At 37.4% G+C, this 15,594-nt stretch overlaps 1 protein-coding gene across 2 annotated transcripts in view; it reads left to right on the top strand.

Moving 5' to 3' along the window:
* The window catches only part of LGR5 (leucine rich repeat containing G protein-coupled receptor 5), a 90,788-nt gene that overhangs the window by 40,783 nt on the left and 34,411 nt on the right, over nucleotides 1–15,594 (top strand). For both annotated transcript variants that reach the window (XM_068669198.1, XM_068669197.1), the window contains exons 3-4: nucleotides 9,548–9,619; nucleotides 11,269–11,340. In XM_068669198.1, the coding sequence (XP_068525299.1) occupies nucleotides 9,548–9,619; nucleotides 11,269–11,340 (144 nt within the window). The remainder of the gene's footprint in view (nucleotides 1–9,547; nucleotides 9,620–11,268; nucleotides 11,341–15,594) is intronic.

Below are 15,594 nucleotides of genomic sequence, written 5' to 3'. Positions count from 1 at the left end.
GTAGAAATTGGCTTGTGCCATCTCCATCAGTGAATGTCTCCAGAACAGTCACTGCTAAAAGACTTACAATCCTTTAGGTAATTCAGGTGCTGCGCGATAGCTGGCACATAAGTTGTGAATTTAATTTCTTCCCTTCGTACCCACATATCACATGTAGAGGTGATCTGTTCAGAACACGCCGCTGTGCTCAATACGCAGTGTTTATCGGTGAGCTGTATCTGTCACCAGCCAGGCAAGCAGCCAGGGGCACATCGTAAATTCCACTGCTGTAGGACAGACTTTGGTGATAACTCAGGACTGGGGCTCCACAACTTTGCATTGAGACAGACAGGGAGGCACTGAAAGCCCTGACAGAGGGAAGTGCACCAGTCCTTTTGAAATTAACCATACACCAGTAAAAAACAGTGAGAAGGTATTTATCCAATTAATCAATTGGAAGCAACTACAGTAGTTTTCTCCCCTGTTTTTTACATACACATTTGGTTTGATTTGCTTAAAAAGAGCAAAGCCGAGCAGGGAAGATTCCTGCTGCACAAGATGACAGCTTCGGGCATTTGCATTCACCAAAAAGGGCCCCAATGGTTCTGGAGCTGCCACCGCCTCTGTCGCGGTCCCTTTGATGCCACCAAGCTGAGGAACAACAAAGAGCTTTGCTGTGTGGCTGTGTCCCCTCTCCAGACTGCCCTTTCTCTGTGTTATCCATAATGACGAGTAACAAAAAGAAGACAAACAATGCGGAAAATGCCTTACTAAATGAGAGCAGCTTGCACTGCTTGTAGAACAGTGTGCTGACAAACAATTACTCTTGCAATGTTAACGCAAGTTGCAGGGAGCAGCCTTGACACTGCTGTGTATCTGGGGTGTAGAGGGGCAGAAGGGGTGAGGATGAGGAGAACAAGATAAAAGAGAAGTGAAAATAGTAGGATACACATGCAAGAAAGAGCAATGAATGCTCTATGTCGATATCCAAGAAGCCTTGTCAATAATGCTGCATTGCTCTTACTGAATGCACATTAAGTATATTTTCAGCTTGTAACTTTTAAGTTTTTTCTGGAACTTGTAATTTATTATCCAGCAATATTCATTAGGAACTAGTTGACACTATCAAATAAAGACACAGGAAGAGCTTTTCGTGTTTCACGATCGATACAGATAGTGAAATTATACTTAATTAACTTAAGTGAAACTATGCTTTATTAAATGTGCTATGTATCTGTAGATCCTGAGGCAGGATTTTAATTTAAGTCTGCCATGTTGTGCATGTACTGCAGTAGCAAATATGCAGAAATAATCTTTTGTCAGTGAAAATTCAACCTGTTTGTAGGCTGCTTGATTTCGGAGCAGTGATTGGTGCTGATACCTATACTGTTCATTTTTTCACTTAGTATTACAGATACTGAGTTCAGTCAATATTCCATCTGTATCTAATAAGTTCACAAGTACAGTTCTTATCTCTAAGTTGTTGATAGGTTTTGTTTTGTTTTGTTTTTAATTTCCAAACAGGGCTAGCAGTAATTTCTCCAGCTGTTTTTTGGTATTACTTAATTGCTTGAAAGACCCAAACTAGGAAATGTAATGTATCTGACCTACCATTTGTTGCTCCATCTTGTTGTAACACTTCAAGTATTATAACAAATTGAAGATTATTCTGGGACTAGTGATTTGGTGACAGCATTCTTCAAACGTGGTGGTAAAGTTCACTCTTTTATTGCTGGTATCTTTGGAATCCGCTCCTGGGAATCAACATGGGATTTCCTGGCTGATGTTGAAGTATCTCCTAACAACTCACCATGCTGTAAGTCAGAGGGCAGGTACCCAGCCGCCTGTGTAGCAAAAGGCCACTCACTGTTAGAGCCCTGTGGAAGGGAGCTGGCTGCTGCTTCACTGAGAGCAAAGCGGTTTGTTCTCAGCCTTGGACACCTTCATGAAAGGAGAGATCAGCTATCCTTAGCAGTTGCTGGAACACACTGTTGGATCATGCCAGGTGCAGAAAGAGGCTCTCCCTTTTATAAGTGGAGAAAAAAATAGTATGTTTTAGACCACATCCTTAACTGACAAAAATCTGAGATCTCTTTTATCAAAGCCAGTTCAAGATCAAATACACACTGATTTCATTCCAACTGCTTGAGGTCAGTTGGAGTTGTTCCAGTTTACACCCTCTGAGAATTTGGCACATGCATTTTAAAAGGCAATTAGGCCCTAAAGCAAGAGCAAACTGTGTTATATTTGAATTTCCTACTAAACTGTAAGTAGCAATAAGCATAATGTACAGCACAATTACGACTTGCACACTCCCCTCCCCTTTTTTAAAGAAAGGAGAGTATCTTTATATATTTTTTCTTTGATCTCTCTGAGCATCAGATTTTTAATATATCATTTGACCCACATTTCTTTTTATATTACTGTAATGATTACAGTTTTAATTAACATGACAGATTGAAATATAAAAAGATAATTAAAACATAGAGTAACATTTAAATTCCTCATCTAACAAACTAATTCTTCAAAAACATTTTGGAAGATATACACTGATATCATACATTAATTAATTAATAATTAACGCAGTAATTAATCACCCATCAATTCATACATTTCTATTGCTCAAGAATAATCATTAATAAATATAAAATTGAACTCTAATCTCAATTTTTTAGTTGACTTCTGGATATGTGTCCATATTATCGGAGCTATTTGAATGTGATAAGCAAGAACATTTAGCGTTATCTATTTAATGATGTGTATGTAAACTGACGAAAGCTATAATCATAGAAATATATGTGATATATTCCGTATATATTTTTATAGTTAAGCTATATGTATGTATAGTGTATGTATTGTGCACATGCAAGTCTTTGGTTAAGTTTGAAAGGAAAAAAAATCAAAACAAAAGATTCAAGAGGAGTAATCCTTCCTTGAACAACGGCTATGTTTTTTATATATCAAAAATAAGCTTTTTAAGGAAATAAAAATTGAAATATGCATTTTCGTGTTATGCTTCCAGATTGTGTTTCCAGAAAGTGAAGCTTCCTTCATTGGAAATGTAGACTGTAGTTCTAATACTGGTATTAGTGCTACTGCGACTTGTAGGAGAAGAGGTGAATCACTGGCAGATACGATACTGAGGCATGATGCAGGAATGAGTCCTGTTTCTACTTATGTCAACACAAATTTTTTCACAGACATCAATGGGACTACGATTTCAACACTTACCTTTATCGGTTACTCAGAACAATTATGGCAGTTGGAGAGGAGGGATCAGGTTTTAAAGAAAGAAGTTTTGAATTACAAAAGGATTTCTTATCTGTACCCAAGGTATAAAAGAGACAATTCACAATTTCATAAATGTTAAGGAAATTCTGTATGTTTGATATTAACACTTTAGCACCAAATTCAGCAACATTAGTACCACAGAGCAGCAGAATTGACCCAGCTGTAGGAATTTTTCACTGTCTCAGGCTTTCTATACTTCCAATTTCTATTCATAAGAACAAAGATTTTTTTCACCTATTTTTTTTTCTTCTCTAGGTTTGTCTCTATAATTCCTTTCAATTTTCTGTTAGCTGTAGAATATAGTGTAGCAAATAAGGAATGGAACATGTTTTCAGAGTAAACAGGTAAATGTAAAACTGAGTTGTAATATTATTGATGGTAACCTACCCATCTTTAAATTTACATTTACGTATATGTATTTTTATATGACCAAATTCATAATGTCATCGTCTTAGTACATGCAGTCTTTGTTCTCATTCTTCAAATAAAATCAACGAAATAATGGTCAGAAGTAAAATGCAGAGTCAAAGGGAGATAAATGCCAGATAGCGGGGAATTATTTTTGTTGATATCCTTCAATATCTTGGCACAGTGAAAGATGATTATGAGTTGCACTTGTAGTTATATTATGTATAGAATATTGAAACACATATGAGCAAACAGCATGAAGAGTGATTAAATACAATGCAGCAGTAGTGATTAAGGGTCTTTAGTCTGTGATATGTAATCCAATCTTTATTAAAGGACATGCACTGGCACTAGTTTAGTAACATAATCTGGTATTGCTCCTGTAGATTACCAGCATAATAATGAGTCCAATATATTTATTTTAAGTTTGATTGTAATGGGGTCCTACTTAACTGTGTCTGTTCAGAAGGAGAATTAAAAGAGAATTCACTGGATTCTCACGTCTTAACAGTGCAACTTAACTCTTTCTGTAATGCTTATGCCTGCTATATCTTGAGCCATATCAAGACACAGAGTAACATCTCTTCTCCTACATTTCTACACCTTGCAGGATTTGATCAGTCACTTGTTGAAGAAAATTCCTTTGTGCTAGTCTTGTTAGAACACAGCATGGGTGTTAATTAATATAAATGAATGCTGTTTCAAAAGGAGATGATTATCTTCCTTTCATATCTTTCCTATGATTTTGATATTACCAGATTTTGAAATACACTTTACAGGTGTTTGTTCAGCATTTTTTGGACTAGATCTTAAAAAAAGAAGAAAAGCAGCCACCTATCCATATCCTACTGTCACTATTTGCTGCAGACAGTGAGGAGTAGCTAGGTTAGGTTTGCAGCAGTTTCTAGTAGGTGGGGAAAAGGTGCTTTTTTGTTAAGTGACACAGTTCATTAGCTGTAGAGAGAAGACTTCTTAGTGTTTGAAGTTCACGTTACATCCCAGCAGGTAATGAGAAGAGGCTTGGCACCAGGCAGCACTTGTTTTGATGCAGAAAACATGCACACACAAAGCAGTTTTGAGTTGGTGAAAAAAAATCTTGTACTTGAAATGGAAATACTTGACTGCGTTCAGTCACAACTGTTTATTTGCTTCTTTCTGAGGAACAAAGCTGTTCTTTTCAGACGTGGGCACCAATAGATGGAAAACAAAAAGGTTCAGATCATTTTCAGAACTTTCTGTGGGTGCCTCATTAGTTGTGTTGTCTTTAGGAATGTTCTCCTGATGTGGGGACCACCATTTCTAAGAACTGTGGTACTTCAGGAGAAGTCAGAATACAAAGTAAAAGGGATAAACAGATGAGGAATACTCAGAGGAGACACCAGATCCGCCTTTTCTTAGATCTGAGAACAGGATACGAACCTGACCTGTAGCACTGCAACCGTTCCAACATTGAGCGGAGATTGCCAGCTGGGCTGAACAGCATTGAAACACATTTTGTAAGTTGCTGCCATTTGAAAGGATAGAGGCAACATGCTTTTCTGTCAGCTCATTTATTTCACATCTTTCAGAAAGAAATATGCAGTAGCATAAACACTTACCCTGTGCTTAAGCCAAAAGTAGCCCGGTATCTTGTCTTCAAGAGTGTCAAGAAGCAGGTAGCAAGGGAAGCATATGGTGACACATCCCCTTAAGTTTTCCAGCCTCCATTAATTTGCAAGAGAAATGAAGCAGCATAAGTAAAATCTAGTTCTAAAGTATTGCAGCTTTAAAAATGTGATCCAAAGTCAGTAATACTGTGTACTATTGATTACCTTTTCATTAAAGAGATATGATGCCTTTGAGTCTGAATTTATTTAATGTGATACTTCCAAAGTAATAAATCTCAGAAATGCTGGAAATAACAATGATTATTTTTTTTTAATTGAAATTCAAAGTTCTTCAAATAATGGAAGCCAGCCATTTGGTTATGTAAGTGCATCGAACAAGCTAGCTCGTTCCTGCTTTCTGAAATCATAACTAAATACTGAACCGTAGAGACAGATAGGATGTCCATCCTCATCTGTTCAGGGAAAGCAATATCCATCCAGACTGAAATCAGTACCCAAAGTCCATCCAAAGTTCAGTAAAAGTACTGGGCAGCTTCCCTCAAATAGTTTAGGGTAATGGAAAATAAAATCCCTGAAATGGAGAAGAGTAAACTCTGACAGATGCTTGATAGATACCTGTAGTGTCAACAAGGGGATTCATTTTCCCCTATGCCAAGACTGAGAAAATAAACATAGTAATAGCAAGAAAAAAAAAGCCACAAGGAAGGCATTAAAAACATTGGGAACAAATAAGCCAGACTGAATGAGCTTTGCAGTATGTCTTAAAGATCTGGTGTGCTAACTTTCATCCAAGAATATTGAAAGAATTAGATAATGAGACCAATGAATCATTATTGCTTATTTTTTCCAAATCACACAATGCTGGGGAATTCCAAAGAACTGGGAAAGGAAGATACTGCTGTTGTGCCAGTGTTCAGAAGTGGTCTCATGGAGCATCCTGGGAGTGGATAGGTGGTTTGCCTGACTTTGATTCCATGGAAAGTCATGTAAAGGGTGTTGTGAGAAAGAATTTACTTTGGTAACTGCAGGTCAGACAACATCATTATGTAGAAAATAAATATTGCCAGAAGTCTACCTTTCCTGACACTGTCAGTTTGCCTGGTAAGAGAACGGCACAAACATATGTGTATTTGATCATTTGCAATACATTTGATTTAGTCGTCTACTGAAATGTGATGGGCTATACATGATGAAGATGATCCTCTGCTGCATAAGCAGAGAAATATCATATAAATTATAGTAATCACTGTCTACAAAATCAGTGAGAGCTCTTTTCAAACTGAAAATCAAATCAAATCAAAGCAGAACTACAAGAATGACACTAGGTTTGAAAAACGGGAGTAAATACAGCAGCTCTGCATACAAAACCATGTGGTTTCTCCTGTCTGAAGTGTCTGTACAAGACGTTTAGTAGTCGAGAAGTTGTGATCCAAAAGGAAAAGAAGCAGAATACAAAACAAGGGGTTAGGAATCTGAAAAAAAAGGCACGCACACACACACAAACACACACACACAAACGAAGGAAAAAGTACATCTCAGTTTAACAATGCAGGAAACAATCGTTCAAAACATCTTGGGAACATGGTTCAGCATCCTTCACTTATACCTGTCTGTCAGCTTCAGATATTCCTCTGAAAGGTGTTGGAAATGGGGCCGTGCAGAAATCGTGCTCTTCGGGTGGTACATTGTGGGTGGCCAGATAATGCAAACGGACCTTACAATCAGAATGACAACAGTTTACTTTGGCAAATCTTCTCCCAAGGACAGGCTTTTTTTGATAGAAAACCTGACCACAGAAGGAAACAGGAAAAAAAGTTAAATGAAAAGTTAAATGAAAAAATTCTGGCCATCAGAGACTAGCTTAAATGCAACCCAGTGCAGAACAGTCTCATTGAAACCATGCTGAATGTCAGTGAGACATGTGGCATATGCATGTATATGCATGTCTCTGTGCATAGGTATTTCCTTCTGATTATATTAGATATGCATCACAGGTACCATAAAACCAATTTAAAAATTAAAACAGTCAATTTAAAAAAAAAAAGCCAAATATTATAAGGCTTACCACAGACAGACACGATGATGCTCTTAAGCTGGGAAAAGTATTACACATTGAAATGAAACTTTAAGGTTGGGCATCGTCCCAATCACATTGCCACAGTCCTGCATTTGGAGCAGGGAGGAGCATGCTTCCCATACCAGCGTTCTTCTCCAGGAGCTCTTAAAGGGTCTGATATTCTTAGCTTTTAATAAAGAGCAGTCCAGTTCCAAGTGTCAGTATGCACATGTGTGTGTGGCAGTTTGCATTGCAACAACTACAAAATTCACTGCAACATGGCCATTCTTAGGAAAAGATGGTGGCCTGACGAAGCACCAGCTTGAATCTCTGGAGATAGGAGTTTAGTTCTTGGCTCTTTATCGAGTTTTACATATGACACACAAAGCAGGCACGTTTTTCTGCAAGTGGAAACCTCAGTACTTGTACCTACTTTTTTTTTTGAAGTAGTTTTACAAGCTCCTCACTTTCTGATTCATGTCCAGACTCATATCCAGTCCTATCAGCAAAATAACAGTTTTGAGGGGGCTAAATAGCCTATAGTCTTTCCAAAACTCTGTATCATAACTGAGATCAGCATTAGAGAGGTCCCTAGCCTCTGCTAGTCTGTGATCTGCAAAAGACATTTCTTTTCAGGGAACTGACCTGGCGTGCCTAACCTAGCACACAAAGGAAGAGCCACAGGTCCTATCACCCAACAAGTGTGTGTCTGTACAGGGAAGGTCCTTTATCACAAATTGAAGATGCCTGAAAAGTCTTTGGAGTTAGCATCTGGAATCACAATTTCTTTCTCTGTGGCCAAATTTTTGTTTTCTGTATGAAAAGGATGTCTAAAGAGAAGGTGTGCCCAGGAACCTGAAGTTATCTTGGGCCAAATAAGCTCCAAAGGAAGATGAATTTTAAGAATCAGTTGGTGCTGCATCTTTGGGATGGAGGTTGTAAGCATCTGGCTTTTTCAATGAACAGGATTAACAACTCTGATGCCAATTTCAATGCTGCAGGTTCCTCTCTGGCAGATCCACAAGGATCCTCTCTGGATCCTTGTGGATCTAGTCCAGTGGTCTTTCCTAAAGGGCCAGATGCCAAATCAAATGTCAGCTCAGCCATCACACCAGCTGGCCTGCAGTAACCGTCTGCAATTTTGATGTGCAATATCTTAGCTGATGCGAAATTTCAATTCCACTTGGCTCAAATTGGTGTGCAAATACAAAGGTCAGATCACACCAACCCACAACTGTGGCCACCTAAGAGCAGACGATATGGCTCTACTGACACACTTGGGGGAGCTTGAATGGGAATCTGACCTCAGCCAGTCAGTTTTCCAGCTGTGGAACGGGTATCCTAGCACATTCCTGATGGACTGGAATGTCAGGAGGGTAAATGCAAGATGCTCTGGAGTTCCACTGATGGGGAACATACCAATGGCATTGTTTCACATCAAATACAGAATACAGAATCTCTTCCATAGGCACAAATCTTACACATTGCTTTTCTTTTTTTTTTTTTTTTTGGCTGGGTAATGTTCTTTACAGAGGTGTTTGTTGTACTTACCTAGGTCTGTAAAGTATATGCAAGCATTCTGAGAAGGAGGATGCAACAGAAATAGGGGAAAAAGCCCTACAGATTTAAGCAAATACACTTTAAGACAAACTATTACATGTCTGTTCACAGGGAATACTGTGATTGCACCAGTACAGAAGTTTCATGTGTTGTTATTGTAAAATGAACTGTAATCACTACTGCATGAATATATTTAGATACTATGTGCACATCTGTTAAATGCAGAGCTTTATTAAATGTGCACAAATACTGTACGTGCACAATTCCAAGAGTGCATGCCTGTAAGTCCAATGATGCTATTGCTGTCAGTGTACCTGTATTTTTGTTATTGAGTCTCTAATGGTTAAAAAGAACACTATGAAGAGTTAGATATGCATTTTAAACCATACATGTAAGCTTGATTTATAATGAACTTGCATTTTGTCTCTGCAGTCCAGCTGTCAGTAAATCAACTGTACAGTTAAGGGCTCCTCTTGATTTTTTGCTTTTAAAAGTGTATTAATGACAAAACAAGGCTCTTAAACTACTGCCTCTGGCATCAGTCGTTCAAACATAGCTGTGTTGCACTTTTTAACAACCAAATTAATTCCACATGAAGAGTAGAAGTATTCACTCTTTTTTTCTTTTCCTTTTTCAAACTTTGCAGACGTCTTGCAGGAAATGGCTTGACATACATTCCTAAGGGAGCATTTGCTGGCCTTTTCAGTCTTAAAGTGCTGTAAGTAAACTGTGTGTTGTTTGATATATTTCTGATTTCCTAAATGCTCCAGGGATCTAATTAACCAGTGAAGTTTTGATCAAGTAAATTACATATTTTGATCAGCTCATTTTGAACAATTCAGCTGAAGTGAAGATACATATGAACATCATTAAATCTTTGTTTTTTCATATAGAAAATATCCTAAACACAAAGGTTGGAAAACATTAATGGCATTCTAAAAACAACTTGCTCATCAAGTAGATGTCTCTGTACAATATCAAAGGTAAAAATTGGTTCAGTTAATAGTTTCTTTAATTGTCTCAAAAGTTCTGAGTTCAGGTCTAAATACCTTTGGACTTTTCATGATCACACAAAAGTAGGGGTAAATTGCCTTTTCCTTTTCTTGAGAGCTGGGGTGGGGGAAGTCATTACTGTAGAACACAGTGTAATTGAAAATCCAGTTCTTATTTTGTATCTTATTCTTTGCAATCTAATTACTCTAAGAGAAATTATTTAAAATAACTAGACACTATGTTACTTGGAGTAATAAGACAATATATACGGTTGTTAAAAAATTATTAGCAGACCAAATTTCACTATATATCTACTGGAGGTGATCTTTGCCTAAAGTAAAGTTCATAGAAATTGTTTTATTAGCAAGAATGCCAACCTCCTAGGCAGTGTCAAGCTAAGCCAGATGCTACTATAAAAATATACAGAGCTCTACTGCAAAGATATGTAAGTGGGAAAGAAGTATGAAGGGCTTCCCACTCCATCTACTCTAAAGTTGGCCAGCTGTAGCTCTTGTTGGCCCTAGGAGCTTTAAGCCTGCCAAAAAATGATTTCATATACAATGTCCCAATATGCCTCATTTTGAAGACATGTACTACGTCAGCGTCACCCAAATACAGTCCTTTTACATATGTAGGAGTTGGTCCAAACAAGGCTATTAGGCAGTGTGAATGGAACCATGCTCAAAGTGAAGAAAAGTTTCTACTGGAATGAAAAATGATTTTTCTGTCTTTGCACGCTAAAAGATTGCAAGCAACCTTTCTTTTGAGAAAAATAATTTCATTGGGAAAGGTTTAGCAATTCTTACAGAGAAAAATTTATTCAAAACAGATCATAAACTCCTCATACGTTTAAAAATCCTGTTGGCCACAGTAGCATCTTCCCGAATCAGAATTTCAAGACTCAGTCCTTCAGAGCTTTATCAAAATAAAACACTGAAGTATTGCAGAAGAAAAAATAAATCAATACATGGGGATCACAGAAACACAGAATTGTAGGGGTTGGAAGGGACCTCAAGAGATCATCAGGTCCAACCCCCAATGAGGATGACAATTCCAGAATCACTGGAGGCAATTAGGAGCTCACACCTATAAAAACGTATCAAAAGCAAGTAAGATTTAATCTATTAACTTCCTCCCCTGCTCTAGATCCCACTTAAAGCTGATGTGTAGCTGTTAGCATGGCTGTTGTGCTACAGGTACTTGTTTGGTTTGAAGAGAAACAGAATTTTGATGAATGGAGCATTTATGTAAATTGCTTATAATCTTCAGGTAAAACCGGTACAAAGGAGGTAAGCTCAGAAGAAAATTTGCAATAGAAAAAAAATACCTTTACTGTGTTGATTCTGTTTTTTTTTTGTGCTACTCAAAATGTAGGATGCTGCAGAATAACCAACTACGCCAGGTTCCTACTGAAGCACTCCAGAACTTACACAGCCTGCAGTCCCTGTGAGTACACTTGATAAATCAACTTCTAAGCCTATATTAACAATAGTATATGAGATTACCTATTAATTACTTGTTAATGTCACTCAATAACATGCTGAACCAACTTTTCCTTTTAACTCTCTTTGTGTTCCTTTTCAAGAGAATTGTACTCTCAATTAAACATCAAAAGTGACTGATTTCATTCCAGTAATTTCATGACACTGGTGGCTTATTTGCAGTGTTATATACTGGTTCACCATCTGAGAAGACACCCCTTGCCCTGCAATACTTTCTGTGTCAAGAATATGGTCCCTTGAGCACTGGTCTTTCCCCTGGTTTCTAGTTAAGATTCTTTACAGGTGAAAAGAAAGAATCCCAAACGAAACCCTTGGTTGGTTTGTTTTTTGTTTGCTGTAATTTTTTTCTTTTTAAGCAATATGGAAAATACTATTAACTTATGAAACAAAGTGAACTAGAGGATGCTTAATTATATTCTGTGCTTCAGGCAGGTCTCCATATTTATAGTTCTTGACTGTGCCGTGCTGACTCAGTCCACAAGCTTCAGTTTTAACAGAACTCCTGCCAGATTTCCTAGACCAGAAGTGAGGATTGGCTGCTTCATGGTATGAATGAAATTATTTTGATGTGCTTCTGCCCCATAACATAAGGACAGTTGTACCGCATCATGCTAAAAGCTGACCTAGCCGAGTATCCAGCCTTCAACAGCAGATGCCAAAGGAAAACTAAAAGGTCAGGAGAAGAATATAATAATACTCCCTTGGTAAACTGTCCCATCTGCCAAAGCTTGGGACTGAGGGACTCACTGAACAGCTTCTTTGAACTCAATAGGTCTTAAAGGATTTTCTTTGTGAGTTTGTGAGTTTCTTTCTGAGTTTATACAATTGCTTTCTGAGCCAGTATAACACCCATTATTTTCTATGGCAGAATATTTGCTGATCAGCTAACTCTGCATAGTGTGGTGAACTACCTCCCCTAATGTACTTGGAACTTACAATCACTCTTGATGGTAATAGATGCTGATAGATGAAGGACTAAGGTATAAACCGTTGTTGTACCCCAGATTTTATAGACTTCTATCATACCTTCATTAGTCATTAATGTTAAATTGTTTCTTAGTGGGAGCTATTCCCTGCATCTGGTCATCTTTGTCACTCTGTACTGAACTTCTTTCCAGTTCTTTGATAATGGATTTGAGACAAGTCAGGGAGGAACCAGACCTCCACAGAATATTGAAAGTATCCACACACACTGGACTTACAGAGGGGAATTATGGATGCTTTTTATTCACTTTCTGGCTAACCCCCCAGCATTTGTCTTATTTAAATTTTTAACCCTTACTGAACACTCAGCTATGATTTTCACACTTATTACAACTTCAAGGCCAATTCCTAGCATGTTTATGGCTACTCAGAAGTTTGTCATGTCAAGTGAGAATTGCCTTTTCCCCAGAGACGTGACTTTACATCTACCTCTACTGAAATCCTCCTGCTATTTTGTTGTTCGGTCAATTGATTAAAATTAGTGCCTTGTACTGCGATTGCAGTTCACATTTTCCAACTACAAAGCCACTCTTGCTGTCTCAACGCAGGATGGAGAAAAAGATGGGTAAATTTTCTATAGTATCTACTGACTTTGAATGTACAGAATGAAATATCTGGATGATTTAAGATAGCCAGGCATGTTCTTCTTTGGACATACAAAAACGTCATCTGACTTTGTGTGCTTTAGTTGATCATCATATATTTTCACAGAATTACTTTTAAATAAAATTATTTTCCTGTAGAGGTCATCAAAGAAGTTAAGTAACTATTGCAAAAAATGTTGCTACAGTGTGCAGCGCTTACCACATCATTGGTCTAAGAATGACAAGGGTAGCACATATACCAAGCTATCTAGCCTGGTTACAGTTGAGATACTTTGGTTGGGAACCATACTGTGCTAAACATGCTGTCTTCTTTTTTTGTGTGTAAAGAAGTTCTACCAGCAAGTTAACATCTTTTGCATACACCCAATTCAGCCAAAATCTGAAAAACAGAATTAATGAAATGTATTGATTTCTAGCAAAATTTTGTCGTCTGTGTGTAACTTACCACTACACAGGCACATACTATGTTTTAGCTCCCAGGTGCTTATGTCCCTCTTGAACAATATTTACCTCCTTAATATACAAAGTATTCACTAAGGTTTGTCAAGGTGAAACAGCCTTAAGAATTAATTATCTTATAATTGTTATTTGGTCAGTGCCTTTTTTCTTTATTGACCAGACACAGACTGAAATATCTGAGCCATATACTTTTGAGGTTACAGTTCTTTCCTTTGATCTTCTAAAAAGTCATGAGAAAATGCTGGTCTAGTGACTATATTAGATTTTCTTTCTGCTAAACAAACAAAAAAAAATCTTGCTGAGATCACATCATTCTATACACACTCTGGACCAAAACACGATAAGCCAAGCAAACAAGAGTTCCTTTGTTGCTCTGAAAGAGACTGTTGAATTTGCAGCACAGTTTCTAAACAAAATGACGGTCTCACCCTTTCTTTTTTGCAAATACTCTTTTCCATAGGTGAAGAAGCTGAAGAAGTAAACCAAACATAGTTACACTGTGTATTCTATGTAAAGAAGTGGTGTTTTGTGACAGAATTGAATCAGAGGGAGAATAGGAGTGGTCAGGAGAAACCTTTAGACAGCTGTGTAGCAGACCCAAGATGGAACGATACGGGTTTGTACAGAAAAGCCACTATCAGCTGAAAGACGATCACTGGCGAAAGAGACCTCTTTGAGCAAAAGAAGACTATTATTCTTTTGTTTGCTTAAACTGGGTTGTGCCTGTCAGATAAAGGTGTGCAGAGATTCAATTTCTTCTTTCATACAGTCTAGGAATTTTCTGTTCACAAGGTGGTTCTTGCATTGGTTTCTGATTTACAATAGGAGTTATTTCTTGAAACCTTCAGAAGAGCAGCAGTCTTTTCAAGGGTGTAATTAAGAGGTTAAAAGCCTACACAAAGGCAATTTCTGTAAGATAACAACTTCTTGTGTTTATTATGTTTAACTAAACAGGTGGCATGGTTTCTGGAAGCCTCATTAACCCTTTTCTTTAGGTTAGTGTAGTTGCAAAAACCTGTAAACTGGTAACAGGACTTAAAATCTGCCTTTTAAGTTTTCACCCAAGAAGGACAATCATGCAGAGAGGCAAAACATACTAATCATCTTTCTACCTTTATGAATGTGAAGAGGCTAATGTTAAAATCATTTTTATATAAATATATACATAATTGTGTGTGCACACACAATATATATGTATACACACACAAGTGTTTTCCATGTTCAAATACAAATTCATCACAAATTTTTGCACAAAAAGATATTTTTGGATGATATTCCCTCCTTACTGTCTAGTTCCAGGTTCAAAAAATGACATTACAGGTATTGATATTGATAGCCAGATTAATTGATGTTAAATGGCCTGTGGTACAGAAAGCAAGAAAATCTGCTGTATTGCAGGGATGAACACCAGTTCTTTCCACGTTCTTGTCCTTGTTGTTTTATTGTTGGCATACTGAATAGCATGACAAGATTAAGTGATAAATACTCATAAATTTCCTAAGGCTTGAGCTACCTTCAGCATACATCAGTTGCCTGCAGGCAGCAGGCAGTATTCACTATATACTATGAAATGAGAAACGACCATACACCAAAAAATAAAAACAAAGTTGTGTGTTTCAATTTCAACAGCAAAAAATCTGTGAGAAAACTGTAGTACTGTTGCCTGAAAACAAACAACCATATTGGTTGTCTGAAGCAGAAAATTTAGATTTAACAATATTAAAATCTTCTCCAATTTTAGAAGTCTTTGTAGTTCAATAATCAACAACTGTGATGTGCTACTTTGATTAATAAATGAGTTCAGCTACTGGTGCTTGGGTGATGACTGTTCTGGACTCCAATTCCCTTTATGTCATAAGGATTTAAGGAAGTAAACAGAACATATGAATTTTGAGATGTGGTTATCTCCAAGTTCAGCAGAAGGATATCTTCAGCTGATTATATAGGCTATAATTTTCTTGTTGTATCATGAATACAAATTATCCGGATTACTGGCCCTAACAATTCAAATGGCAGTCATTTCTGTTAAGCCAAAAAGAGGAAAACATCTCAAATACCATGACTGAAAACGACCAACACACAATCACTGGTGTCACAACTTAGATCTTGACAGCAGGGTTTGAAGTGCCACTTAAATGCTCTCTCTCCTG

This window comes from Anas acuta, chromosome 1 (assembly GCF_963932015.1).
Source record: "Anas acuta chromosome 1, bAnaAcu1.1, whole genome shotgun sequence".
NCBI lineage: Eukaryota > Metazoa > Chordata > Aves > Anseriformes > Anatidae > Anas > Anas acuta.
Note: the sequence above shows the minus strand (reverse complement) of the source record. Positions and strands in the feature narration are given on the sequence as shown.